The 26,546-nt window shown below is 42.7% G+C and overlaps 1 protein-coding gene across 1 annotated transcript in view; it reads left to right on the top strand.

Moving 5' to 3' along the window:
• Positions 1-129: 129 nt before the first annotated feature.
• The window catches only part of MAPK1 (mitogen-activated protein kinase 1), a 111,561-nt gene continuing 85,144 nt past the window's right edge, over positions 130-26,546 (top strand). The window contains exon 1 of the mRNA XM_081801698.1: positions 130-469. Coding sequence (XP_081657824.1) covers positions 351-469 — 119 coding nt within the window. The 5' untranslated portion in view covers positions 130-350. The remainder of the gene's footprint in view (positions 470-26,546) is intronic.

Below are 26,546 nucleotides of genomic sequence, written 5' to 3'. Positions count from 1 at the left end.
CCCGACCTCCTCGCTTCCGCTGGCCCGCGCAGCCCCGCCCCCAGACGGCGGGGAGCCAATCCGCGTGCACGCTTCTTGGCTCCGCCCCGGCGCCCTCCTCGGCGCGCGCCCCTCCTTCCGCCCGCCGGCCCGCCCGTCAGTCAGTCAGGCAGGCAGGCAGTGGGTCCGAGTGGCCGTACCCTCTTCAGCTGTCCTAAGCCGTGCCCTCCTTGCTCCTTCCCGGTCGGCGTCCGCAGCTGCATCCGCAGCGGCGCGGTCCCTCCGGGAGGTGCGGCGTGGGCCGAGCGGCGGCCGCGGAGCGTCGAGCCCTTCGCGGCGGCGGAGGCGGCGGCGGCGGCCCGGCAGCCAACATGGCGGCGGCGGCGGCGGCGGGCGCGGGCCCGGAGATGGTCCGCGGGCAGGTGTTCGATGTAGGGCCACGCTACACCAACCTCTCGTACATCGGCGAGGGCGCCTACGGCATGGTGTGGTGAGTGTCCGCGCCCGCCCGCAGGCCCGGCCACGCCCGCCCACCCCATCGCCCGGGGACGCAGAGGACGCAGCCGTGGCTTCGTCCGCGCCCCGGCCTCCCGGGCCGCCGCGACCCCAACCCTTGGTTTCACCGTCGTCGGTGCGCCAGAGGCCTCGGGCGGGGCCCGGGGGCTGGTCGGGGTTTGGGTGTTGCTCGCGGCGTTTCGCGGGCCGGCCTTCGCTTGCCGCGGGGAGGGGCATAGGGGGCGGAGGCCAGTACCCGGGGACCCCCAGATTCAGGCGCAGCGCGGATTTTAGAACCAGGACCCCGGGAAGGGAACGGAAGGGGTCCCGCGTCCCCTCAACCCCCCGGTTTGCTAGCATCGTGGCCTTCTTTTTGACATCCAATTGTAGAGCTGGGAATTCCTTCAGAAGCTTGTCGGTGGTGGTGTTGGCCGCGGTCTTAAAAGCGCTTCGCCTCGGCATGTGTGCAGAACGCCGAAATAATTACCTTCTTCCCTTCGTCTGTATTTTGAGAACGGCTTTCATTAAATATCTTCAGTAGTGCTAACGGTGTTCTCCTGCGCAGACTTTCTATAAAAAGCGTCAGTAGCATCACTGTTAGTTGTGAAATATTTTAATCTTGAAGTTTTTAAAATGGATTTTAATACCCTACTGTTTGCGTTTCAGGAAGGATAAGCCCGCACTGCTCTCTTGATTTATTAAAGAGTCGTTTGGAGTTGGGCCTAATTTCACTTTTTTTCTTTACCCCGAGTGAGCTCTCTTTTTTTTTTTTTTTTTAAAGATTTTATTTATTTATTTGAGACAGAGAATGAGAGAGAGCACATGAGAGGGGGGAGGGTCAGAGGGAGAAGCAGGCTCCCTGCCGAGCAGGGAGCCCGATGCGGGACTCGATCCAGGGACTCCAGGATCATGACCTGAGCCGAAGGCAGTCGCTTAACCAACTGAGCCACCCAGGTGCCCCCGAGTGAGCTCTCTTAACAGCGTAAATGTATTCAGACGTTTTAGCACAATTGTTGTGGACTTTTCCTGTTAATGTTTTAGTGGTCAGTATATATGCAGCTTTAATGGAGTTCTTGCAGAATTACATGCACCCTCCCTTATCTTTTCTTTTTTTTAAGATTTTATTTATTTATTTGAGAGAGTGAACGAGATAGAGAGAACATGAGAGGGGGGAGGGTCAGAGGCAGAAGCAGGCTCCCCGCCGAGCAGGGAGCCCGATGCGGGACTCGATCCCGGGACTCCGGATCATGACCTGAGCCGAAGGCAGTCGCCCAACCAACTGAGCCACCCAGGCGCCCGCACCCTCCCTTATCTTGATCGATATCCCCCAGAAACGTTCCTGGTTCTTTTTATAGAATTAGCTGTATTTTGTGCTGATGAAGACTTACGGAAGTGTAGACTCCCTTACACCTATTTCTTCTTGTGAGTGTGTCTTGTGCTGAGTGAAGGAGGCAAACTAATATTTATTGAACACTTGGTGGCAGGTACTGTACTAGGTATATTATCTCATTTTATTTGAACAGCCACCTCGAAGGAGGAAAGGTGGTGATATCCCTCTTTCAGGGGAGAAAGTATTTCGAGGTGAAGCAAATTCTTCAGGTCATACAACTAGAGAGACTGGAGATCGTAGACTGAGATCCTGTCTCAAGTGCTGCAGCTCTTTCCATTATACCCTGCTGTCTTTAAATAGTGTTATTAATAGCTTTAGAGTTTGGCATATTTTACTGTTGTAAGCAAGTCTGTTTTAGAAATGTATTCAAATTTGAATGATTGTGATTATAGAAATGCCATAAAGGGCATGTTTTAACGAGTATCTTAGATAGACTAGTTAAATTTTAAAAAGACTAATTGAATCTTGACTATTTTCATTCTCTTGAGCAAAATGCTTCACATATACAACTGTGAAAATTAATGTGAACTCAGAGGTTTAGGAGCCAAAAGAGGAATTAAATTAGGTCTAAAAGAAATAAGGCCCTAGAAAGTACTGCCCACAGCATCACTTCTCTGTCATACATCTGATTGCTATTGCACCGGCTGGTAAGTATGCTAGTAAACACGTGTCAGGAGAGGTTCAGAATTGTCCATAACGTCCTTCAGCTTTCTTAAAAAATTTAACATCTAAAATATGGACTGAAAGAAAATCTTTAGGTTTAGGATACTTTAATTGAAAGGGTTTTTTTCTTTTTTCTCCTGATGAGATTCTTACTAGTCTGAAGATAATTTAGATAGGGTAGCTATTTCTGTCATTGCTGTAGACATATTTGATCTTCCAAGTCTCTATCGGGGGAGATGCTGAGTACTTTTACAGTAATTTTCCTTTCCTAAAATCCAAAAACAAGTATAATTGGAAGTAGAATCCTTGGTCCAGGTTATAGCTTTTACTCCTCATCTTAGTAAGAATGTAATCTATGTTGCACATTATTAGCATTTAATAAATGTTGATTAAGAATGCTGGGTTTGGGGCGCCTGGGTGGCTCAGTCGTTAAGCGTCTGCCTTCTGGCTCAGGTCATGATCCCAGGGTCCTGGGATCCCCTGCATCGGGCTCCCTGCTCCATGGGAAGCCTGCTTCTCCCTCTCCTACTCCCCCTGCTTGTGTTCCCTCTCTCACTGTGTCTCTTTCTGTCAAATAAATAAATAAAATCTTAAAAAAAAAAAAGAATGCTGGGTTTATGGAAGGTTTCTTGAATGAAATGTTATTTAAATAGCGATATTTTTAAAAATGTAACACTTCAGACATTTGAAGATTTTCAGGCAATTAGGAATTTGTCCTTTTTTGTGCAGAGCCCTTTCCTAATCATTGTATGGAGGGTATTAAAAGATGAAGAGTGGAGTTTGAGTTGGGTATTTTAAGAGTGGTTATGATTTTGATGGATAATAGGCTCAAGTGACAGTTTGAGCTGTGGAATCTAATCCTGGAAAAGTAGGTAGCAGATGGTAGAGGACTCTAAAGGCAAAACTGAGTTTGATTCTATATTTGTGCAATGAAGAAGCATCAATGATTTTGAAAACAGGCAGTCATATGGTCAATTCTGAGATTTTGGGGGGGTAGATCAACACTGGTGGAAGTGATATAGAAAAAACTGTGATGTTACAATTAAGCTATTGTAACTGTCTAGAGGTGAAGTGATATAGTGGTATTGGAAGGTAATAGATGGAGATGTTGAGAGACCTTATTAAGATAGAATCCATGGGGGGTGCCTAAGTGGCTCAGTTGGTTAAGTGTCCAACTCTTGATTTCAGTTCAGGTCTTGATCTGTGTCGTGAGTTCATGCCCAGCATGGAGCCTACTTTAAAAAAAAAAAAAAAGAAAAAGAGGGGCGCCTGGGTGGCTCAGTTGTTAAGCATCTGCCTTTGGCTCAGGTCATGGTCCCAGGATCCTGGGATCGAGCCCCGCATCGGCTCCCTGCTCCGCGGGAAACCTGCTTCTCCCTCTCCCACTCCCCCTGCTTGTGTTCCCTCTCTCCCTATGTCTCTCTCTTTCAAATAAATAAATAAAATCTTTAAAAAAAAAGAAAAAAAGAATTCATGGAGTGCCTGGATGGCTCATTCAGTGGAGCATGTGACTTTTTATTTCAGGGTTGTAAGTGTGAGCCCACCGTTGGGTGTAGAGATTACTTAAAAATCAAATCTTAAAAAAAATAATCCATATGGGCTCTTTATCAGAAGAATGGTAGAAAGACTGAATTATGGCAAGTATGGGAGGAAGCAAAGGATGATGAGATCTAGAAGGGTAAGAGTCTTAATGAGGTGGGATTTGGATTTAAGAGGGATTTCTGAGACAAGGATTTTTGAATTTGGATATGGGTATATTTGTTAATTCCAAGGCTTCTATTTTGGGAGCCTGGGAGGATGGTTTTGCTGTTATCAGGGAAGAAATACTGCAGACAAAGCAGGTTTATTAGGGAGAAATAGTGAGTTGAGACTTACTAAGTTGTGATGACTGTAGGCCATTTAGGCTATTTCCAGGAGGCATCTTGAAATTTAGAAGAGGGAAATAGAATCTGGAGATGAAAATTTATGAAAGTGGTAGTCTTGCATGGAAGAGCACATTCTTATCTGAGGTGACCGACGAGGTGAAATTGCAAGCAGATGTGTATATTTCATCTTTTTAGTAAACACTCCATACATTCAGTAGATTTTCAAAGGGATCCATTGTCCCAGAAAGGTTAAGAACTGAGGTAGAACAGGAAGACCACAGAGGTAAACCAGACAAATTTTTTTTAAAGATTTATTTATCTTAGAGGGAGGGGGAGAGAGTGAGTGCAAGCGTGCGCAAAGGGGAGGGGCAGAGGGAGAGTCTTAAGCAGACTCCTTGCTGACTGGGAGTGTGACTCAGGTTTCAATCTCACGACTCTTGAGATCATGACCTGAGCTGAAACCAAGAGTTGGATGCTTAACCGACTGTGCCACCCAGATGCCCCCTTGACAAATATTTTTTTTAAGATTTCATTTGTTTATTAGAGAGCACGATTAGGGGGAGGAGCATACTCCCCATTGAGCAGGGAGCCCAATGTGGGACCTGATCCCGGAGCTCTGGGATCATGACCTGAGCTGAAGGCAGATGCTTAACCCACTGAGCCACACAGGCGCTCCCCCTTGACAAATATTTTTAAGAGGTAGGCAAAGGAATGAGAGCCTTAGGACTGGTGAGACATATTAGAATCAGGAAAAAAAAATGTATGAGAGGAGAAACTGAAGCTGTATATGCTTGATCATTTATTAACTAAGATAAGTATTTTGAGTAAGTTGAGTTTGAAACACGTTCTGAATATGATTGCGAGGTCATCGGGTTATCTCCATAGAGATACTAATTGAAATAGAGATACTTTGAGAGTGGTTAAGATGGGGGCAGGGGGATGTGAGAACTGAGCCAAAGGAATGCCTGACTTTAGGTGTCAACAGAGGGCCAGTAACAGAAGAGGACAGAGGAAGTGTGGCTAGAGAGACCAGACAACCAGGAGTGCATATCATCAAAGGAGCCAAGAAGACTGTGGTCATAAGGGATTGACCTTGGATACTATAGAGGACAGACAATGCAACTTGAAGACAAGCTATTGGACTTGTTGATTTTCAACTCTCCTAAAAAAAGATGGTTGCAAGCAAAATTTCAGTGTGATCACCTTCCGAATGGTACAATATCCTGTTTTATTACGGCTTTTTGATTATGGCAGACTAGTAGAACTACCATTTAGTCAACACTGTTTTATATGGGTCAGTTAATCCTCACAACCACACTGCAAACATGGTTACTTTGTACAAAAGTGAGGAAACTTGAGACAGAGAGATTAGTTAACTTGCCCAAGGATACACAGCTAGTAAGTGATAGTGCATCCCAGTCTGTCTGGTTCCTAAATGATACTCAACCAAAGGTCAAAGTTGAGAAAGTGTATATTTTCATACACTTTTCAATAGGAAATACCTATTACCTGCTTTTGCTTGTATCACATTTTAGCCTTGTATTTTATTTTTTAAAGATTTTGCATTTAGAGAGCGAGCGAGCACAAGTGAGAGGGGCAGAGGGAGAGGGAGAGAGAATCCCAAGCAGATTCCGCACTGAGCCTGTAGCCTGACGTGGGGCTCAATCTCAGGACCCCAGGATCATGACCTGAGCTGAAACCGAGTCAGGTGCTCAGCTGTGCCACCCAGGCGCCCCGCTTTTTAGCCATTTATTTATTTATTTATTAAAAGATTTTATCAGAGAGCGAGTGCGCGCGCGCGCACACACAAGCAGGGGGAGGGGCAAAGGGAGAGGGAGAAGCTGACTCCTTGCTGAGCAGGGAGCCTGATGGAGGGCTCCATCCCAGGACCTTGGGATCATGACCCGAGCCAAAGGCAGATGCTAACCAACTGAGCCACCCAGGCGTCCTCTTTTTAGCCTCTTATTTTATTTTAAAGTTTCTAGTTTTTTTAAGATTTTACTTATTTATTTGACAGAGAGAGACACAGCGAGAGAGGGAACACAAGCAGGGGGAGTGGGAGAAGGAGAAGCAGGCTTCCTGCTGAGCAGGGAGCCCGGCGTGGGGCTCAATCCCAGGACCCTGGGACTTGCGACTGTGACCCGAGCCGAAGGCAAGGCGCCCAATGACTGGACCACCTAGTGCCCCTCTTTTTAGCCTTTTATTTTTATTTATTTATTAAGATTTTTATTTATTTATTTGACAGAGAGATAGCGAGAGCAGGAACACAAGCAGGGGGAGTGGGAGAGGAAGAAGCACGCTTCCCGTGGAGCAGGGAACCTGATGCGGGGCTCGATCCCAGGACCCTGGGATCACGACCTGAGCCGAAGGCAGACAGTTAATGACTGAGCCACCCAGGCGCCCCTCTTTTTAGCCTTTTAAAAAACTTTCCACTCGGGGCACCTGGGTGGCTCAGATGGTTAAGCCTCTGCCTTCGGCTCGGGTCATGATCCCAGGGTCCTGGGATTGAGCCCCGCATTGGGCTCCCTACTTGGCGGGGAACCTGCTTCTCCCTCTCCCTCTCCCTCTACTGTTCCCCCTGCTTGTGCTCTCTCATTCTATCAAATAAATAAATAAAGTCTTTAAAAATAAATAAATAAAAAATAAAAAACTTCCCACGCAAGGTCATTCACTCAGAAAATATTTATTGAGCACCTATTATGTGCCAGGATTTACACAGTCCCTGCCTTTTAGTATCCTTTAGTCCAAGTGGTTGGATGGAGTAATAAAGAGAATATACCAGTCCATTCAGAAAGAATGTGTGTAGTGCTGTGAGAAAAAGAAGGCCTGAGTGATATGGGACTGTCTTTGTATGGCTTCATAGACTTTTGACCTGGGTGTTGTAGTATGACTAGGAATTCGCCTTGAGATGTGCAGTCTAGGTAGAGGAGAATGTACATGCAAAGGCAGCACATCAGGTCAGGAAAACCACAAGTTTTTTGGGATGGCAGGAGTGTAGCGTGTCTGAAGGACAAAGCTGTTGACAGCTGGGATGGACAGGGCCAAATCCTAAAGGACATTGTTTACTGAGGAGTAGACTTGATTTTGTAAGTGAGAGTTATTAAAAGATGGCCTTGTCTCTGCCAGTTCCTCATCAAATTTTGTGAATTATGTTCCCCTCTTTGTGTCTCTTATGCTTTCCACCTGCTGTGCTTACTTTCTCTTCCTTCTTATCTTGGGTTACTCAGTGGGTGTAACTTCTATCCCTTTTCCAGGGGCATTTTGAAATGTATATGGGTTTTGTTTTTTGGTTGTTACATTGATTGGGGAATATTATAGGCCTTCCATGTGTATATGGTGGAGGCAGGTATGCTAAACAACCTACAGTGCATGGTACAGTCCCTGTGCTGGAGAATCATCCTGTCAAGATGATAGTAGTGCACCCCTCCAGTCCACCCCCAAGAAACATTGGGCCCTGTTCAAGTCCTGTGTTCCTCTAAGGCTCATCTTCTCCATAAACTTACCCTTAACTACTGTCGGCTGCAGCACTCCCTCCCTTCCTGAAACTGCTGGGTATTCGTACCACCTGTTTGAAAGGCAAGACCAGCAGTAGTGTGTATCATCTGTAGAAGCTCAAGACTTAAAAGTGGATCTGGATTCAGATTCTTAGTTTTGCTTGTTAACATTTAATAAAGAAGTGTCTTGTACGATTTTGGGAGCTCAAAGATCTGAGTACACCATTTTACATGAGCAATGAAAATTCAATGTTTCTGAACAGTTTTGAGTACAAGTAACTCAATGAAATTAATTTTGATATTAATAACATCCCTGTTGATGGTAGAAATCTGGTGGTTAGCTATAACTGATAAGCCATTTCCATGAATTTAATTTGTAGGTTTTCACTTCTCAAGTATTTATGAAAAGTTTTTTATAAAAAGCATCCAAGTTTTCTTAGAAACCATACATAATTTATTCTCTACCTTGTTCACATTAAGGTACCTGCTAATTAAAAACTGATTCCCCGGGGCGCCTGGGTGGCTCAGTCGTTAAGCATCTGCCTTCAGCTCAGGTCATGATCCCGGGGTCCTGGGATCGAGCCCCACATCAGGCTGTCTGCTCAGCGGGAAGCCTGCTTCTCCCTCTCCCACTCCCCCTGCTCATGCTCCCTCTCTCGCTGTGTCTCTCTCTGTCAAATAAATAAATAAAATCTTAAAAAAAAACAACAAAAAAAAACTGGTTCCCCAACAAACATCCAGATCTGTTTCACCCTGTATCCAGTTCACTCTACCCACTCATCTAACCCTGAGATGCTGTTTTTTCCCTTTTGTTTCTCTTTCACTACTTGGGGCTTCCTCACATTGGAAAGCCAGCAGGATAGATATTCTCCAAGGTCCTTTTCGGATTCTCAGTCTTAGGACAGTCTCTGTGTTCTGAATCCATGGCCAGTAGGAGCTGGGAGGTAGGGTGTAGGGGTGTGCCGTGATCAATTAACTGACATTAGTTGCATGCCTACCTTGTTTTAGGTCACTGTGGTTCCAAGTTCATTTTCATTCTCATCTTTGAGGTAATTTTTTTTTTTCACTTTATAGATAAGGAAACCAGGTCTCATGTAATTTGTCCAAGGTTCACAGCCAATAAATATATAGCAGAACTGAGATTTATCTAGACCCCAAACCTGTGAGTGGGTTATTTATTTTTATTTATTTATTTATTTATTGGGCTTTACTCTGTTATACCAAGCTACCTGGAAACATGCTTCCTATAGCCCAGATTCTTTTTTTTTTTTTTAAGATTTTATTTATTTGACAGAGAGAGACACAGCGAGAGAGGGAACACAAGCAGGGGGAGTGGGAGAGGGAGAAGCAGGCTTCCCGCCGAGCAGGGAGCCCGATGCGGGGCTCGATCCCAGGACCCTGGGACCATGATCTGAGCCGAAGGCAGACACTTAACGACTGAGCCACCCAGGCGCCCCTCAGATTCTTTTTTTTTTTAAAGATTTTATTTATTTGACAGAGAGAGACACAGTGAGAGAGGGAACACAAGCAGGGGGAGTGGGAGAGGGAGAAGCAGGCCCCCTGGGGAGCAGGGAGCCCGATGTGGGGCTCGATCCCAGGACCCTGGGATCACGACCTGAGCCGAAGGCAGACGCTTAACGACTGAGCCACCCAGGCGCCCCCTAGCCCAGATTCTTGAATGCATTGGCACCAAAGTATGAAATGATAATCGTCATAGATGACTTGGGCCTGTAGAGAGGTAGAAGAGGGAAAAACTGGATACCTGGAAAGGATGAGAGAGGTAGGGTCAAACTTACTTTTTATCCGGAAGGTAGTGTTGATTTCTTCTCATCCATTCTGCTTACCTCTGTCCGTTTCTTGATTTCCATTCACTTAATAGTATTAAGTGGGTAGTTGACCTATGTGCTAGGCAATAGGATCAAAGTGGTGAACAGAAGAGGTAGTTTTACTCTGTGGTGTTTACTGCAACAGGAAAGGAATAACTTTTACTGAGTTTGAGGAGGTGCACATTGCTACTGGAGAGTATAAAAGGTGGAGCTAGGATGGTTTTTTTGTTTTTTTTTTTTAAAGATTTTATTTATTTATTTGAGAGAGAATGAGAGACAGAGAGCACGAGAGGGAGGAGGGTGAGAGGGAGAAGCAGACTCCCTGCTGAGCAGGGAGCCCGATGTGGGACTCGATCCCGGGACTCCAGGATCATGACCTGAGCTGAAGGCAGTCGCTTAACCAACTGAGCCACCCAGGCGCCTTAGGATGGTTTTGAGTAGTCCAGGAAGATGTCCTTGAGGAAGCGGTATTAGTTGGGACCTGAGGAATGACTTGGAGCTAGCTAATTAAAAGGTGGTGTAAGGTGCTGGAGTGTCTCATGTACTATCTTGTAGAAAATAATTGTGGAAAGTGAGTTTATGATTAAGATTCAGGGATCTTTCTCATGGTACTGCAGGGATGGGAAGTGCAGTTAAAGCTTCAGGATACGGTTGTAACCAAGAACTAGAAAATAGACCAACTCCCCTACCTCCCTCTATCTTGATGTTTACAAAATCTTCTTGCACTCTGTATCTCTGCACAGCTGGGGATTTTTTCTTTTCTCTTTCACCCCATCCCCATGCATTTGGCAGAAGAGCGCTTATCCTAGCTTCCTCAAGGTATGTGTCTTTAGTACATTGACAACCAGAGGCTGAGAGCACTCTGAATCCAATTCCTGGGAGAGAGAATTTGATCCAGCTTGGGATAGTGTCCATCTCGGGTCCAGTCAGCTGGTGGAGTCATTTGAAAAGGCTGAACTTCTCTAAGGTATGAGGAATGAGGTAGGGGTAGTCAAAAGATGTTTCCTATTGACTGCTGACTTGCCAGGTTCAAGTTCTTGGTGCTGCTTCCCCTGCTGTTCTCCAGGCGAATTTTCCCCTGCTTTTTGGAACCTGTGGGGAAGGAAGAGAGGAGAGGAGAGGGAGAAGTAGTTGAGACAGAAGAGCTTTGCTTTGCTTTTAGGGTTCTTTTGTTTTTCTGTCTCTGGTATTATGGGGGTGGCAGCTAAACTGGGTGGTATCTTTAAACTTTATTTGGTATTTGATACATATGTAGCATGTGTAAGTTAGGTAGCCTAACAGTAAACACTTAAGAACCTACTACTCCCTGAGTGACTTTTTTTTTTTTAAGATTTTATTGATTTGCACAGCGGCGGCGGGTGGGGGGGGTGGGGCGCAGAGGGAGAGGGAGAAGCAGGCTCCCCACTGAGCAGGGAGCCCAATGCTGGGGGGCGCTCAATACCAGGACCCTGAGATCATGACTTGAGCCAAAGGCAGAGGCTTAACCCACTGAGCCACTGGGGCGCCCCTCCCTCAGTGACTTCTTGACCATATTGTCTGAGGTCAACATTCTGATCTTCGGCCACAGCCTTCACTCCAAGGTTTAATTTCTTTCTGGGAGCCTGTACAGTGGAGCGGGTAAGGGCATGGTTTTTCACCATTTATATATGTGGCTATGGCAGGTTATCCAACCTGAGCCTTGTTTTCCTCATCTGTAGAAAGGGAGTAGTGGTGTACACCTCAGTATTGTGAGGATTAAATGAGGTATGTAGGTGAAGTGCTGAGTGCTCAGTATCTGGTTAATGCTCTAATTATTCCCTTGAAGTAAATGGGCCTGGCAAGACCTGGATCCTCTCTCACCTCAGTCTCTTTGAATATCTTTTTCTTTTAAAAAAAAAATATATAGAGAGAGAGAGAGGGAGCGAGTGAACGCATGAATGGGGGAGGAGCTGGGGGAGGGCAAAGGAGGGGGAAAGAATCTGAAGCAGACTCTAAGCTGAGCTCATGGAGCCCGACGCTGGGCTGGATCTCATGACCCTGAGATCAGTCATGGCCTGAGCTGAAACCAAGAATTGGATGCTCAACCGACTGAGCCAGCCAGGCACCCCATGCACAAGCCTATTTTTTAAGTGGGTTATTCTTTTTATTATTAAATGAAAATAAAGCATCTCTGAGTAGTTTTTATACTAAGCAGATCATATTTGTTTTTTTCTCACATGTCCCCTAAAATAATTTTTGAGAATTTGAAGCCATATCAAAGTTGTTCTCCCTATTTAAGAATCATATTCTATTGTAAGAAATAAAACTGTGGTTGACAACTAAAAGTTGGTAGGATAGCCTAAGAAAATTAATAGTTTTTTCTCAGCCAGTCAGTATCCTGTACACAGATTCAAACTCTTTAGCTCAATTTTGCAACATTATTTCAATTACTAGCATTAATGGATTTGTTTTTCCAAGCATAGGTACTCCCAGAATCTCTTATCCTAGGTGTTGGGAGAGATGGCCAGGTATGAATCTGATGCAGATTCTGAGAATTCCCTTTAAGGCCAACTTGAGGGGTCAAACAAATGGACAGAATATGAGGGTTGCAGCTTCTACTAATTATTAGGGTCTCAGGTTTTGCAATTTGGACCTTAATTTGGCTTAACAGGCTCTTTTAAAATGTTGATATCCCCTTCCAGGATGTAGCCCTGTTCATCCTTTTATATGACACTTGATTTTTTTTTAAAAATTGACCAAACAGCAAGCAAAAGGAGGCTGTGTCTAGCTTTCGTTCTACCTTTTTTATTTTTTTAAAAGATTTTATTTATTTATTTGACAGGGAGAGACACAGCGAGAGAGGGAACACAAGCAGGGGGAGTGGGAGAGGGAGAAGCAGGCTTCCCGCTGAGCAGGGAGCCCAATGCGGGGCTCGATCCTAGGACCCTGGGATCATGACCTGAGCCGAAGGCAGATGCTTAATGACTGAGCCACCCAGGCGCCCCATCGTTCTACCTTTTAAAATAGCTATATCAATATACTATAAAATTCATAATATTTTAAGTGTTCAGTTCAATCATTTTTAGTAAATTTACTGAGTTGTGCAACCATCACCACAATCCAGCTTTAGAACATTTCCATCATTCCAAAAAGTTCCTCCTTGTCATTTGCAGTCAGTTCCCACTCCCACTCCCACCCCCAGGCAACTCCTGATCTGTTTTCTGTTTTGCCTGTTTTTGAACTTTGATGAAAATGGAATCATGCAAGATACGGTTTTTTGTATCTGGTGTTTTCTTCACTTACAGTGGTTTTTTGTTTTTTTTTTTTTAAAGATTTTATTTATTTATTTGCGAGAGAGAATGAGAGACAGAGAGCATGAGAGTGAGGAGGGTCAGAGGGAGAAGCAGACTCCCCGCCGAGCAGGGAGCCCGATGCGGGACTCGATCCCGGGACTCCAGGATCATGACCTGAGCCGAAGGCAGTCGCTTAACCGACTGAGCCACCCAGGCGCCCCGACTTACAGTGGTTTTGATATTCATCCGTGTCATTGCCAGGATCTGTAGTTTATTGGGGGTTTTTTTTGGTCATTAAATAGTAATTACTTGGATAGATATACCAGATTATGGATATGTGGAAGTTTTTGGGTTTTGTCTGTTATGAATAATGCTGTTATACATTCATCTATAAGTTTTTGTGTGGACATTTGGTTTTATTTCTCTTGGTTACTTGGGAGTTGCTGGGTCATAGGACAAGCTCTGTGTGTGTTTTTGGGGCAGAGGATGGTAAAATGATTTTAGTTTAAACCATAATAAGAGTACAAATTAATTCATTGAACAAATCTGAATACCCTATGTACTGGCCTTATTCTAGGTACTGAGAATGGTGTGGTAAACAAAACTTAGTCCCTGACCTTGAGGAGTTAGCTCTTCAGTGAAGGTAGACTAATGTTTCACTTACTGATAAGTGCTATGAAGAAAACTTTTATAAAATAGGTTAAGAGTATAGAGTGGAAAGGGGAAGGCATTTTTTTTTCTGTAAACATTTTTAATGCTACACACTTAAATTTTTTTTACATGTAACTTTTTTTTTTAAACAATCTGAAATGTTTAGAAATATTGTAAGGACAGTACAAAGGTTTTTCCCTGCACCAGTTGAGAGTAAATGGTTGATACAGTGCCCCATTCTCACCAGAACACTTCAGTGTGTATTTTTACCAAACAGGGAATGTCTCCTACCTAACCATAATATAACCATCACTATCAGGAAATTAACACTGACACATTATTACTTCTTACTCTTGAGACCCTGTTCAGCAATCTTGTTTCATTTAGTTGTCCTGTCTCTTTGGTCTCCTTCTGGCTCATCAGTTCCTCAGACTTCCTTTGGCTCTAATACCTTAACACTTTTGAAAATTGTATTTTTACTTTTGAAGAAACCATCAAACTATTTTCCAAAGCAGATACACCATTTTACATTTTCATCAGCAGTGTGTGAGGCATTCCATTTCTTCACAGCCTTACCAAAACTTGGTTTAGTAAATCTTTGATTATATCCTATCTATTGAGTTTATAAGTGGTATTGCATTATAATTTCACTTTTTATTTTCCTCCTGATTAATGATGATTTTTTTTCTGTGCATATTAACCAGTTGTATATCTTCATTGACGAAGTGTCTGGTCCTAACTTTTGCCCACTTAAAAAAAAAAATCATGTCTTTCATTTGGTTTTGGTATATATAGCTCTGCTCTCTCCATATTTTCCTTTAGAACAGGGACAGCTAAAATTTGAAGCATAATCCAAATCTAATCATGAGGCAACACCAGAAAAACCTGGTATAGGGATATTCTACAAAATAAACTAGCCTATAATCTTCAAAGATGTTAAGGTCATGAAAGTAAAAAAAAAAACAAAACAAAAACCCAAGGAATTGTTCCAGACTGAAGGAATCCAAAAAGATGTGACAACTAAATATGATGGGTGAATCTGAATAGACACAATAGAATTGGGCCTGGATTGTAAGAATGTATCAGTGTTAACAATTCTGATATTTGCAAATTGATTATGTAGGAAAATGGTCTTGTTTTGTTTGTAGGAAATACACACTAAAGTATTACGGGTAATGAGGCATCATATTAGCAAATTTACTTTCAGATGTTTCAGAGTACAAATTTGATGAACTAAATTTACAATTTTTCTGTAGTTTGAGATTTAGTTCCTTTTCACCGAAGAGTTCGGTCTCTGGAAGGTGCTTGTGTGAGGGTGTGCTGAAATTTGGGGCAAGTCATGAAAGGCATCTTTCAGCCAAGTGAAAGAGTACTGGCCGGGGTGTCAGGGGACCAGAGTCTCCATCCCTGCCATCATTGGCATGTTTCGTGGGCTTATGCTAGTCACTTTGCTTCTGCAGATTTTAGTTTTTCTCATCTGAAAATTAAGGGATTAGTAAAACTCTATAAAGTCCCTTTCACCTCTAATGTTGTCATTGCCCTCAGAGACCTTCCGTGAAGTTAGCGCATGTATATATACATACACACATATACGTGTACATACACATATATAAAGAAGACTCATGCACAGATTATTTCCCTGTTTTCGGAAAGCTATCTATTTTAGTGTAGTTTACTGGAGAAACCTCTGGGTAGTCATTACTGAGATCTAAAAGAAATGGGGAAACTTCCTATCAAAAACTAACAAAATAGGGCAGTCAGTAAGTGGCTGCGTTCGGCTCGGGTCATGATCCCAGGGTCCTGGGATCAAGCCCTGCTTTGGGCTTCCTGCTCAGTGGGGAGTCTGCTTCTCCCTCTCCCTCTTCTTCTGCCACTCCCTCTGCTGTGCTCTCTCTCTCACTCTCTCTCTGTTAAATAAATAAGTAAAATCTTAAAAAAAAAATGGAATTAAAAAAAAAACCCAACAAAATAATTTACTTTAATGTTAAGCTCAAAATTAAACTCTGAGGAAAATGATTATTTTTGTGCTCTTAAGTTGGAACTTTCTATACAGAGTACTGGTTTACCTCAAGTGATTAGATTATTCACGTGTGTTTGAAGAGAGAGTTTTTAAAAACTTGGTGACTGGGATGAATGTTAATGCTGTCATAGGCATTGGGAACAAATGGGTAATGAAAATGTAGAGCTTCAGAGATAGGAAATACTTAAATAGAACTGATTATAAGTAAATCTTTTTTTTTTTTTTTTATTTTGGGGCATCTGGGTTGGGTGGTTCAGTCCATTAAGCGTCTACCTTTAGTTCAGGTCATGATCTCTGGGTCCTGGGATAGAGCCCTGCAGTGGGCTCCCTGCTCAGCAGGGAGTCTATTTCTCCCTCTCCTTCCCCCCCAGCCCCCCCCCACTTCGTGTGTGTGCGTGTGCGCTCTCTCGCTTTCAAAATCTTAAAAAAAAAAAATTTTTTTTTATCTTTAAGTAATCTCTACATCCATTGTGGGGCTCAAATTTATAAGTCTGAGATCAAGAGTCACATGCTCCGCTGACTGAGCCAGCCAGGGGCCCCTGATTACAAGTAATTCTGAAAAAGAGAAAACTTAGTACAGTCTTATTTATAGAAGAAATAGTTTTAACTGAACAGCTAAAGAAAATAAAGCAAAACCAATACATTTTCCCAATTAATATCTAAATTTCCACTGAACACAGGTCAGGCTTGCAAAATAGGGAGCAAAACCTACAGAATTTACTTTGGCCACAGGGTTTTATCTTGACTCAGTAACTGAGTTGAGGGTACTGCTATTTATTGTTTCAATAGAAATGTGAAAATGTTTAGTTTGGGGCTTATTTGAAATGTTCCTTCTCTTTTCAATCTAGCAATGCTGAACTTACCTTCAAATAAAATTTTATTTCCTTCATTAAATCATCTTTGTTTCTGTCCCATAGTTGAAGCAGGTTTTTTTTTTAAGATCAATGTAATCCTTTCCCGTAAGTTAATTTTTGCAAGACCATATAGGCATATAAAAATATTTGATATGATGTTTCACATAGTGAAAAACCAGTTGACAGCAACACTAGATTAATCTAAGACTATTGCCAGGAACGTTTATCCCCTTTTTGGGCCATTCTGCCTGTCATGTATTTTGCTAATGTTTTCAAGCGTCCTTTTAGGACAACTCTGATTCCTTACCATCCATGTGATAAAAGTGATATTCTTTAGAAGTGTTGTAAATTCTTTCTTTAGTCCAGGAGGAGCTGGAAAGAAAGAGCATTTATGATTCTTTGTCCACTCTGATGTAACTGCTCGGAAGAGCCATTTATTTCCTGCCACCAAGAAAGTATAACACAGACTGGTCGTAAGAAGTTTATAGAAACTTCAAGAATGTTTCTGGTTAACCCAGCAGGCAGAATGTAGCTTTAAAGAACTGGTAAATGTGTGTGTAGCATCCTAGAATTTAATACTAATCTATACAAATGTAAATTGGATAATATTTTGGCCTTACGTGGTTTCTGACTTCAACAGGAAAGTCTCATGTTTCCCTACTAAGTAAGCTGCTGGCATTGGGCCGAGGTATATTTTATTTATATAAGGAAGTACCCATCACTTCCTTTTTTTGTTGGTTTTTAACATAAATGAGTGAATTTTGTCAAATGTCTTTTCTGCCTCCGTGAAGATGATCATGTGATTTTTTGTTTCTCTTTAGCATTATTATATCCATATTAATGGATTTCCTTATATTGAACCTCCCTTATATTCTTAGAATAAATTCTGCTTGGTTAAGCTGTATTCTTCTTTATAATGTACTGTTAGATTCTGTTTGCTAATGTTTGAAGATTTTTGTGTTGATATTCACAAGTGATGTTAGTCTACATATCTTTTTTTTGTGCAATCTTTTGGTAGGTGTGGGGTTTACTGTTACACTTTCTTTGTAAAGTGAATTTGGAAGTTTTCTTTTTCTGTGTTCTGAGATAGCATTGGGATTGCCTTATCTTTAAGTGGTAGAATTTCCCTAAGAAACCATTGGCCTGGTGCTTTTTTGTGTTTCCTTGAGGTTTTGTTTCTGTCTGGTCTCTTTGCCATCACTCTTGCTCCTCCAGTTTGTTCTGCACAACTACCACCATGACTATCATTTCTTTGAGAGCTTATTATCCATTAAGCACCATCATATGTATGAGTGGAATCATACCATACATATTCTTCAACTAGCTTTTTTCACTCATTGTTACGTTTTTCGGTATAGTTACTCATTTTCATGGCTTAATAAGTCTCATGTATAAATATACTACAATTTACCCATTCAGGGATTAATGGACATTTGGGTTGTTTCTTGTTAGTACAGTGGTTCTGGTGTATAAGAGTTTCTTTAGACACATCTCCAGTAGTAGAATTGTTGGGTGGTAGGGCATATGCATAACATGTTCACTAGGTAATGCCACCTTGTTTTCCTAGCAAATTTTTGTGCTGTTATTTTGTACATCATTTGAAATGATGTGCAAAAATAATAGAAAATGATGTAAAATGATGTACAAAATAATTTTAATAAGTTAAATTTATTCCTGGGCTCCTGGGTGGCTCAGTCGGTTAAATATCTGCTTTCGGCTCAGATCATGATCCCAGGGTCCTGGGATCCAGTGCCGGGTAGGGCTCCCTGCTCAGCAGGGGGTCTGCTTCTCCCTCCCTCTCCCTCTGCCCTCCCCCCCATTCACATTCTCTCTCTCTCTCAAATAAATCTTTTTTTTTCAAATAAATCTTTAAAAAAAAATTAAACCACCCTTACAATATTGAGCAGACGCTCAACAACTGAGCCACCCAGGCGCCCCCTGATTCAGAGTGCTTAAAAAAATGGTTAGATGACTTTCCATTTTCTATTTCTTCTTAATGATTCATATTTTTCTAGGAATTTGTTTCTGTATTAATTGGAGTATTGTATTTTCTTACCTCTTAATTTTATTTTGAGGTATTCAAACATATGTACTGTTTGAAGAATAATAAGTTAAATATATGTAACCATGCAAATTATAAGCTAGAACATTGTCGGTACCTTAGGAATGCCTCCTAGGGGGCGCCTGGGTGGCTCAGTTGGTTAAACGGCTGCCTTTGGCTCAGGTCATGATCCCAGGGTCCTGGGATCGAGCCCCCCATCGGGCTCCCTGCTCGGCGGAGAGCCTGCTTCTCCCTCTCCCTCTCCCTCTGTCTGCTGCTCTGCCTACTTATGCTCTCTCTCTCTATCTCTGTTAAATAAATAAATAAAAATCTTAAAAAAAAGAAAAAGAAATGCCTCCTAAAATCCCCTTCTGGAGTCAACCACTATCCTCAAAATTTTGTGATAATTGTTCTTTTCAGCCTCCATCCCCTTTTTATCTTTTTATCTTTTACTTTTATTGAAGTATAACATATATTCAGAAAAGATTACATAAGATTACAGCTTGATAAATTTTCGCAAACTAAACACACTCATGTAAATAACCAGTGTCCAGATCAACAGTCAGAACCCCCGCAACTCAGAAGCTCCCCTTGAACTCTTCTTCCCATCAGTCCCCATAGGTACATGGGTGACCTCTATCCTGACATGTAGTATAGATTCATTTTATTTTGTACTTGAGTAGAATCATATAACATTTTTTAAAAAAGACTTTATTTATTTTTCGACAGAGAGACAGCGAGAGGGGGAACACAAGCAGGGGGAGTGGGAGAGGGAGAAGCAGGCTTCCCATGGAGCAGGGAACCCGATGCAGGGCTTGATTCCAGGACCCTAGGATCGTGACCTGAGCCCAAGGCAGACGCTTAACAACTGAGCCACCCAGGCGCCCCAAATCATATAACGTATTTGTTTTCTTTTTTATCTGGCTTCTTTTATTCAGCATCATGCTTTTGCAGTTGTGAATTATTCATTCTCATTGTAGTATTAATATTCCATGGTGTGACTATACCACAGTTATTCATCCTGTTAATATTCATTTGGATTCTTCCTCGTTTTTGATCATTATTAGTAGTGCTACTGTAAACATTGTAGTGCAGTGTGGTTTGGTGAGCATATGTGCACATTTCTGTTGGGTATATACCTGGGAGCAGAGTGGCCGTGCCTAGGGATGCATAGGTTCAGTGGGGAGTCAGCTGTGGCTGTTGCCATACAATTTTCCAAAGGGGTTAAATCATATTCACACCCACTAGCAGTGTATTAAGTTTGGACCACTCCACATCCTCAGCAGCATTTGATATTTTCTAAAACTGAGGTTTTAGCCATGCTGGTGGGTGTGAAATGGTATGTTTGCACTGTGGGGTTTGTTTGCCATCTCCCTGATAATTTTAGCTCTTCAGATTACTTTTTGGCTAATAGTCTTTTAGCCATCTTCTTCTTTTTTTTTTTTTTTAAAGATTTTATTTATTTGACAGAGATACAGCAAGAGAGGGAACACAAGCAGGGGGAGTGGGAGAGGGAGAAGCAGGCTTCCTGCTGAGCAGGGAGCCCGATGCGGGGCTCAATCCCAGAACCCCGGATCATGACCTGAGCCGAAGGCACACGCTTAACGACTGAGCCACCCAGGCGCCCCTTTTAGCCATCTTCTTGTGACGTGTTCAGGTTTTTGCAGATTTTTATATTGAGATTTCTTTCTTTTTTTTTTTTTTTTTAAGATTCTGTTATTTCAGAGAGAGAGAGAGAGAGTGCGCACACAAGCATGGGGAGGAGCAGAGGGAGAGGGAGAGAGGGAATCTCCAGCAGACTCTATGCTGAGCTTCATCTCAGGACCCTGAGATCATGACCTGAGCTGAAACAAAGTTGGACACATAACTGACAGATTTTTGTCTTTAGTAAATAACAGGAGTTCTTTATAGGTCCTGGACATGAGTCTTTATAGATTTATGAATTGCATATACCTTCTCCATTCTGAGAGTTGCCTTTTCATGCTCTTGATGGAGTCTTTCTGATTCTATTTCACAGATTCGGGTTCTTTAGTGAACTTCATCATCTTGTCATCTATTTTCTGCTGGCTAGTTTGGTGGTGTTAGAAGAAGGGATATTTGTGGGAAGAAGGCCCCAGCGAAGGAAGAAGGAACAGGCCTTTGACAGTTGTACCTCCATTATCTCTCGTGCAGTTTTGCAGGGTGCTGTGGGAACAGATGTCACTGTAAAACCATGCCAAACTGAGTATATGTAAGAGATTTTTTTTTTTTGCCAGATAGCCTTAGCTTCTGAGACCAGTAGGAGGTAAGGTCAGGCATCTGTTAAGAGTGCATTGCATGAAGGGTCAGAGGCTTGGAAAGTGGGAAGAAAGTTTGAGACAGCTGTTTTGTGCTTGAAAGTCAGCTAGAAATGAATCAGTGGACTGGCCCTACTCCTTGAGAGCGACGACTTTGTTCCCTGATGTATCCCCAGCACCTAGTACACATATTCCACATAGTAGGTGCTCAGCAAATACTTGTGGAATCAGCCAGATATAATAGTACCAGTGATGATACATTGAGGCTGGCTAGCTCTGTGCTGTCCTTACAGTTTCCACCTTCTCACATTTCCATTCATTTCCCTGTATTTGAAAATTCCCTCAATTTGAATTCAGCGAAGAAATAAGTTCCTTACTCAACTATAAGTCTCTTTAAGAGAGCAGGGAACAGGGGCACCTCGGTGGCTCAGTCATTGTCTGCCTTCAGCTCAGGTCATGATCCCAGGGTCCTGGGATCGAGCCCCGCATCGGGCTCCCTGCTCTGCGGGAGGCCTGCTTCTCCCTCTCCCACTCCCCCTGCTTGTGTTTCCTGTCTCACTGTGTCTCTTTGTCAAGCCAATAAATAAAATCTTTAAAAAAGAGAGAGAGAGCAGGGAACATGTCTCATTTATCAGTTTAGAAACTTCATTTAAAATCAGCTTAGGCGGGCGCCTGGGTGGCTCAGTTGGTTAAGCGACTGCCTTCGCTTAACCTGGAGTCCCTGGATCGAGTCCCGCATTGGGCTCCCTGCTCGGCAGGGAGCCTGCTTCTCCCTCTGACCCTCCCCCCTCTCATGTGTGCTCTCTCTCTCTCTCTCATTCTCTCTGTCTCAAATAAATAAAATCTTTAAAAAAAAAAAATCAGCTTAGGCATTAATAGCTGGGTGACTTAGAGCATGTCATTTAACTTCTCAGAGTCTCATTTCACTTTTCAGTGAAGCAGGGATCATGCCTTATGAGTGTTGAAGTGAACACATCAACTAAATCACTATATAATCCTGAGAGCAATTTTTCTTGCATCCCAATATGAGACCAGAGAATAAAGCATTGAAATGAAAACTGGGGGATATAGTCTGGACATCTGTATAAGTAGGTAACTTGTAAGGTTGGTGGGGTTTTTTTTTTTTTTTATTCTTATGTTAATCCCCATACATTACATCATTAGTTCTAGATGAAGTGTTCCATGATTCATTGTTTGTGCATAACACCCAGTGCTCCATGCAGAATGTGCCCTCAATACCCACCACCAGGCTAACCCATCCTCCCACCCCAGGTTTGGGGGTTTTTAAATTATTATTTTTTAGTGGTAAAATGCACATGACATAAAATTTACCATTTTAAGCATTTTTGGTTAAAAAGTATATATATAAAAGTGTGTATATATAAGTATATTCACATTATTGTACAACAGATCTATAGAACTTTTTCACCTTGCAAAACTGAAACTCTGCCCATTAAACAACTGCATTCTCCCCTCCTCTCAGCCCCTGGCAACCACCATTCTACTTTCTGTTTCTGTGAATTTTACCTCATAAATGAGCATAATGTCCTCAGGGTTCTTCCGTGTTGTTGCAAATGGCAGGATTTCCTTCTTTGTTATCCATTCATCCACTCATGCACACTTGGATTGCTTCCACCTTTTGGCTATTGTGAGTAATGCTACTTTTAACATAAATGTACAAATGTCTCTGTAAGACCCTGCTTTCACTTTTTTTTTTTAAAGATTTTATTTATTTACTTGAGAGAGAGAATGAGAGAGAGCACATGAGAGGGGGGAGGGTCAGAGGGAGAAGCAGGCCCCCTGCCGAGCAGGGAGCCCGATGCGGGACTCGATCCCGGGACTCCAGGATCATGACCTGAGCCGAAGGCAGTCACTTAACCAACTGAGCCACCCAGGCACCCTCACTTTTTTTTTTTTTTTAAGATTTTATTTATTTATTTGACAGAGACACGGCGAGACAGGGAGCACAAGCAGGGGGAGAGGGAGAAGCAGGCTTCCCGCCGAGCAGGGAGCCCGATGGGGCTCGATCCCAGGACCCTGAGATCATGACCTGAGCCGAAGGCAGACGCTTTATGACTGAGCCACCCAGGCGCCCCCTGCTTTCACTTCTTTTGGATATGTAGTCAGAAATGGAATTGCCAGATTGTTTCATAGTTCTAGGTTTAATTTTTTGAGGAACCACCATACTGTTTTTCAAAGCAGTTGCACCATTTTACATTTCCACCCAAAGGTTCTGATTTCTCCACATTTTCACCATCACTTATTTTCTGTTTTTTTTGTTTTGTTCTGTTTTGTTTTCTTTTTTGTTTTGATAGTAGTCATCCTAATGGGTGGGAGGTGGAGAGCTTGTTTTGATGGGTCTTGTGCCCTCTATGTTTGATGTGCTTTCAGTCAGCAGTGGCTGTTTGGCAGTTAAATGGGAGTGACTCTTTCAATAAATAGTGTTAAGCACTTGCTGGGATAAAAATATGAGTCAGGCACAACCCTTATCTCAGAGGAGCCTTTCGTAAATCAAGTTAGGCCGCTTAAAATTTAGAAGTCTGTGTGTGTATGACTGTGTGTTTTCCCTAGCATGTCCTTTGTTCCTAGACAATTATAAAAGTACTTCTCAAAGTAGTGGTCATATAGTATCACCGTGGTTAGTGAATTAATGACGTTAAACATTGAAAGTTAAGAAATATTTTATTCCTTGGATTTTCAATGGAATTTTAAAAGACCTTATGATAAATTTTCCAATTACTCAGACTGTACTTCATAAATACTCTGAGACTCATAATCTTAGAATTTCCATTTTCCTCAGCCTTGTGATGGAGCCTTCAGGGCTTACAACCTCCCTGAGGGTGGAGAAGGTAGGCACTGCCCTCAAGTTCTTTATTATCGCTTAATGGGGCAGAGGGAGAGGGTAGTACCCAGAGGGTAGTACATATTGAGAGAGTAAGGGAAAGCCCAGCCTACTTTATCTGGGGGGTGGCGGGTGGGGGTTCAGGTAGAGGTGGAGAGGTATTACTTTCTTCCCTAAGTCTCAGAATTTTCTGCATAGAAAGCATTCTTCTTGGGCACCTGGGTGGCTCAGTTGGTTAAGCGACTGCCTTCGGCTCAGGTCGTGATCCTGGAGTCCCGGGATCGAGTCCCGCATCCGGCTCCCTGCTCAGCGGGGGGTCTGCTTCTCCCTCTGACCCTGTTCCCTCTCGTGCTCTCTGTCTCTCATTCTCTCTCTCTCAAATAAATAAATAAAATCTTAAAAAAAAAAAAAAAGCATTCTCCTTGCTGCTATAGTAAGTATGAACTTGATTATTTTTTATGGCTTAATGCATAGGATGAAACTGTCAAATTCCTTTGTGGTAGTCAAGTTTTTTATGAGAAGCCTGTAGCTGAAGAAAAGCATTAATTATGGGTTCAGTTATTATTCCTAGTAAGAATAATAAATAATATTTTATCTGCTCAAAGATTTTTTCAATGATGTTTTATTGAAATACACAGTTAGCCAAGTGCTAGACGTATCTTAATTGTTCAGCCCAATGAGTTTTTGCAAACTGAACACACCTAGGTAATCATTAGATCAAGAAACAATGTAATTGGCATTATAGAAGCCTGCTTGTGTTCCGTTTCAGTCACTACCCACCCCTCACCCACCAGAGTAACTATTATCGTGCCTTCTAACATGCAGATTAGTTGCCTGGTTTTGTACTTTTCTTTTTTTTTTTTAAAGATTTTATTTATTTATTTGACAGAGAGAGACAGCAAGAGAGGGAGCACAAGCAGGGGGAGTGGGAGAGGGAGAAGCAGGCTCCCCACTGAGCAAGGAGCCCCATGCAGGGCTCGATCCCAGGACTCTGGGATCATGACCTGAGCCAAAGGCAGACGCTTAACGACTGAGCCACTCAGGTGCCCCTGGTTTTGTACTTTATGTAGATTGGTCCTACAGTATGTTTTCTTTTGTGTCTGTTTGTTTTTTATTCAGCATTGTGAGAATCATCCATATTGTGTATGTCTATAGTTCAAAATTATTTTACTTTTTAAGGCATACTACTGACAGCCTAGGAAAAGTTTTTCTCATTTTTCTGTTATTGATCCTGTGGCTTTGCAGTGCTGTTAATATTCCGTATCTGGAGGAAGTTCTTGGGTACTCTTCATATTCTTTCCCTTTCTTTTCCAGACCACATTGTATCTATAAAGTTTTCCATTATCTTGTTTTCCTCATTCCATTGCTGTGTTGCTAATCTAATGCTATGTAATAAATGCCCTACAATTTAGTGACTTAAAACAACAATAAATATTTGTTACCTCACACTTTCTGTGGATTAGGAATTGAGGAGTGGGCCTAGCTGGACAGTTCTGGCTCAGGGACTCATGCCATTGCAGCCAGTTGCAGCCAAGATCTCAGTTGGGGCTACAGACATCTGAGGGCTTGCCTGAAGCTAGGAGATCTGCTTCTCACTCACATGGCTGGCAGGTTTTTTTGTGGGGGTGGGTAGGAGGTTAGGCCTCTGTTTCTCCCCCTGGAGGCTTCTCCCTAGGCTGTTTGAGTGCCCTCACCACATTGTGGTTGGCCAGGCTCTCCCAGAGGGAAAGAATACCTTTATGACCTAGCCTGGAAAGACATACCATCACTTCCACCCCCCAACCCCCACCCCTTTTGTTGTTAGAGGCAAGTTACTGAGTTTGGCCTGTATTCCTTTGGAGGTTAGGACAGTCATCCACTGTAAGATTGTCATGTAATGGAATTGTAACTAACACAGCAGCTATATTTGCCTTTTTAAACTCTCCTAAATAGAATAGAGGTTTCAGAGATTGTTGGAAATATAATGTCCACCACCTTGAGTGGACACTGCATTGCTGGTTGTAGCAAAGCCATGTTAAAAAGTAAGCCTAGGGGCACATGGGTGGCTCAGTTGTTAAGCGTCTGCCTTTGGCTCAGGTCATGATCCCAGGGTCCTGGGATCGAGCCCCATGTTGGGCTCCCTGCTCAGTGGGAAGCCTGCTTCTCCCTCTCCTGCTCCCCCTGCTTGTGTTCCTCTCACACTGTCTCTCTCTCTGTCAAATAAATAAAATCTTAAAAAGACTATTGCAGGGACGCCTGGGTGGCTCAGTTGCTTAAGCTCTGACTCTTGATCTCAGCTCAGGTCTTTTTTTTTTTTTTTTTTTTAAGATTTTTATTTATTTGACAGAGAAAGACAGCGAGAGAGGGAACACAAGCAGGGGGAGTGGGAGAGGGAGAAGCAGGCCTCCTGCCGAGCAGGGAGCCGGATGCGGGGCTCGATCCCAGAACCGAAGGCAGAAGCTTAATGACTGAGCCACCCAGGCGCCCTTCAGCTCAGGTCTTGATCTCAGGGTTGTGAGTTCCAGCCCCACGTTGGGCGTGGAGGCTACTTAAAAACAACAACAACAACAAAAAACACACAAAAAAAGTAAGCGTGTTGCTACAGTGTAAGGGCAGGTAATATTTTATTTACATTCTATATCTATAAATATCAACACTGTGAAGGAGGTAAGTATAAGCTGGAAGGTAATGTTAAGTGTTCATCTTCTGTAACCATTTGAGTGCTACATTTATTCTACATAAATCTCACTTGTTCTTAAAAATGTGCTAATAATTCTTAGGATTTTGAATCTTTAATAAATGGGTCTGTACATCTAAATTTTTAAAAATATATATGCATTCTGGCTAGATCTCCAGGCCTCAGCAGGGCTGTAAAATGACACAACTCAAGTAAAATATCAGACATATCAGAAGTATAGTC

This window comes from Leptonychotes weddellii, chromosome 13 (assembly GCF_054177405.1).
Source record: "Leptonychotes weddellii isolate Sample4059 chromosome 13, ASM5417740v2, whole genome shotgun sequence".
NCBI classification, from domain to species: Eukaryota; Metazoa; Chordata; class Mammalia; order Carnivora; family Phocidae; genus Leptonychotes; species Leptonychotes weddellii.
Note: the sequence above shows the minus strand (reverse complement) of the source record. Positions and strands in the feature narration are given on the sequence as shown.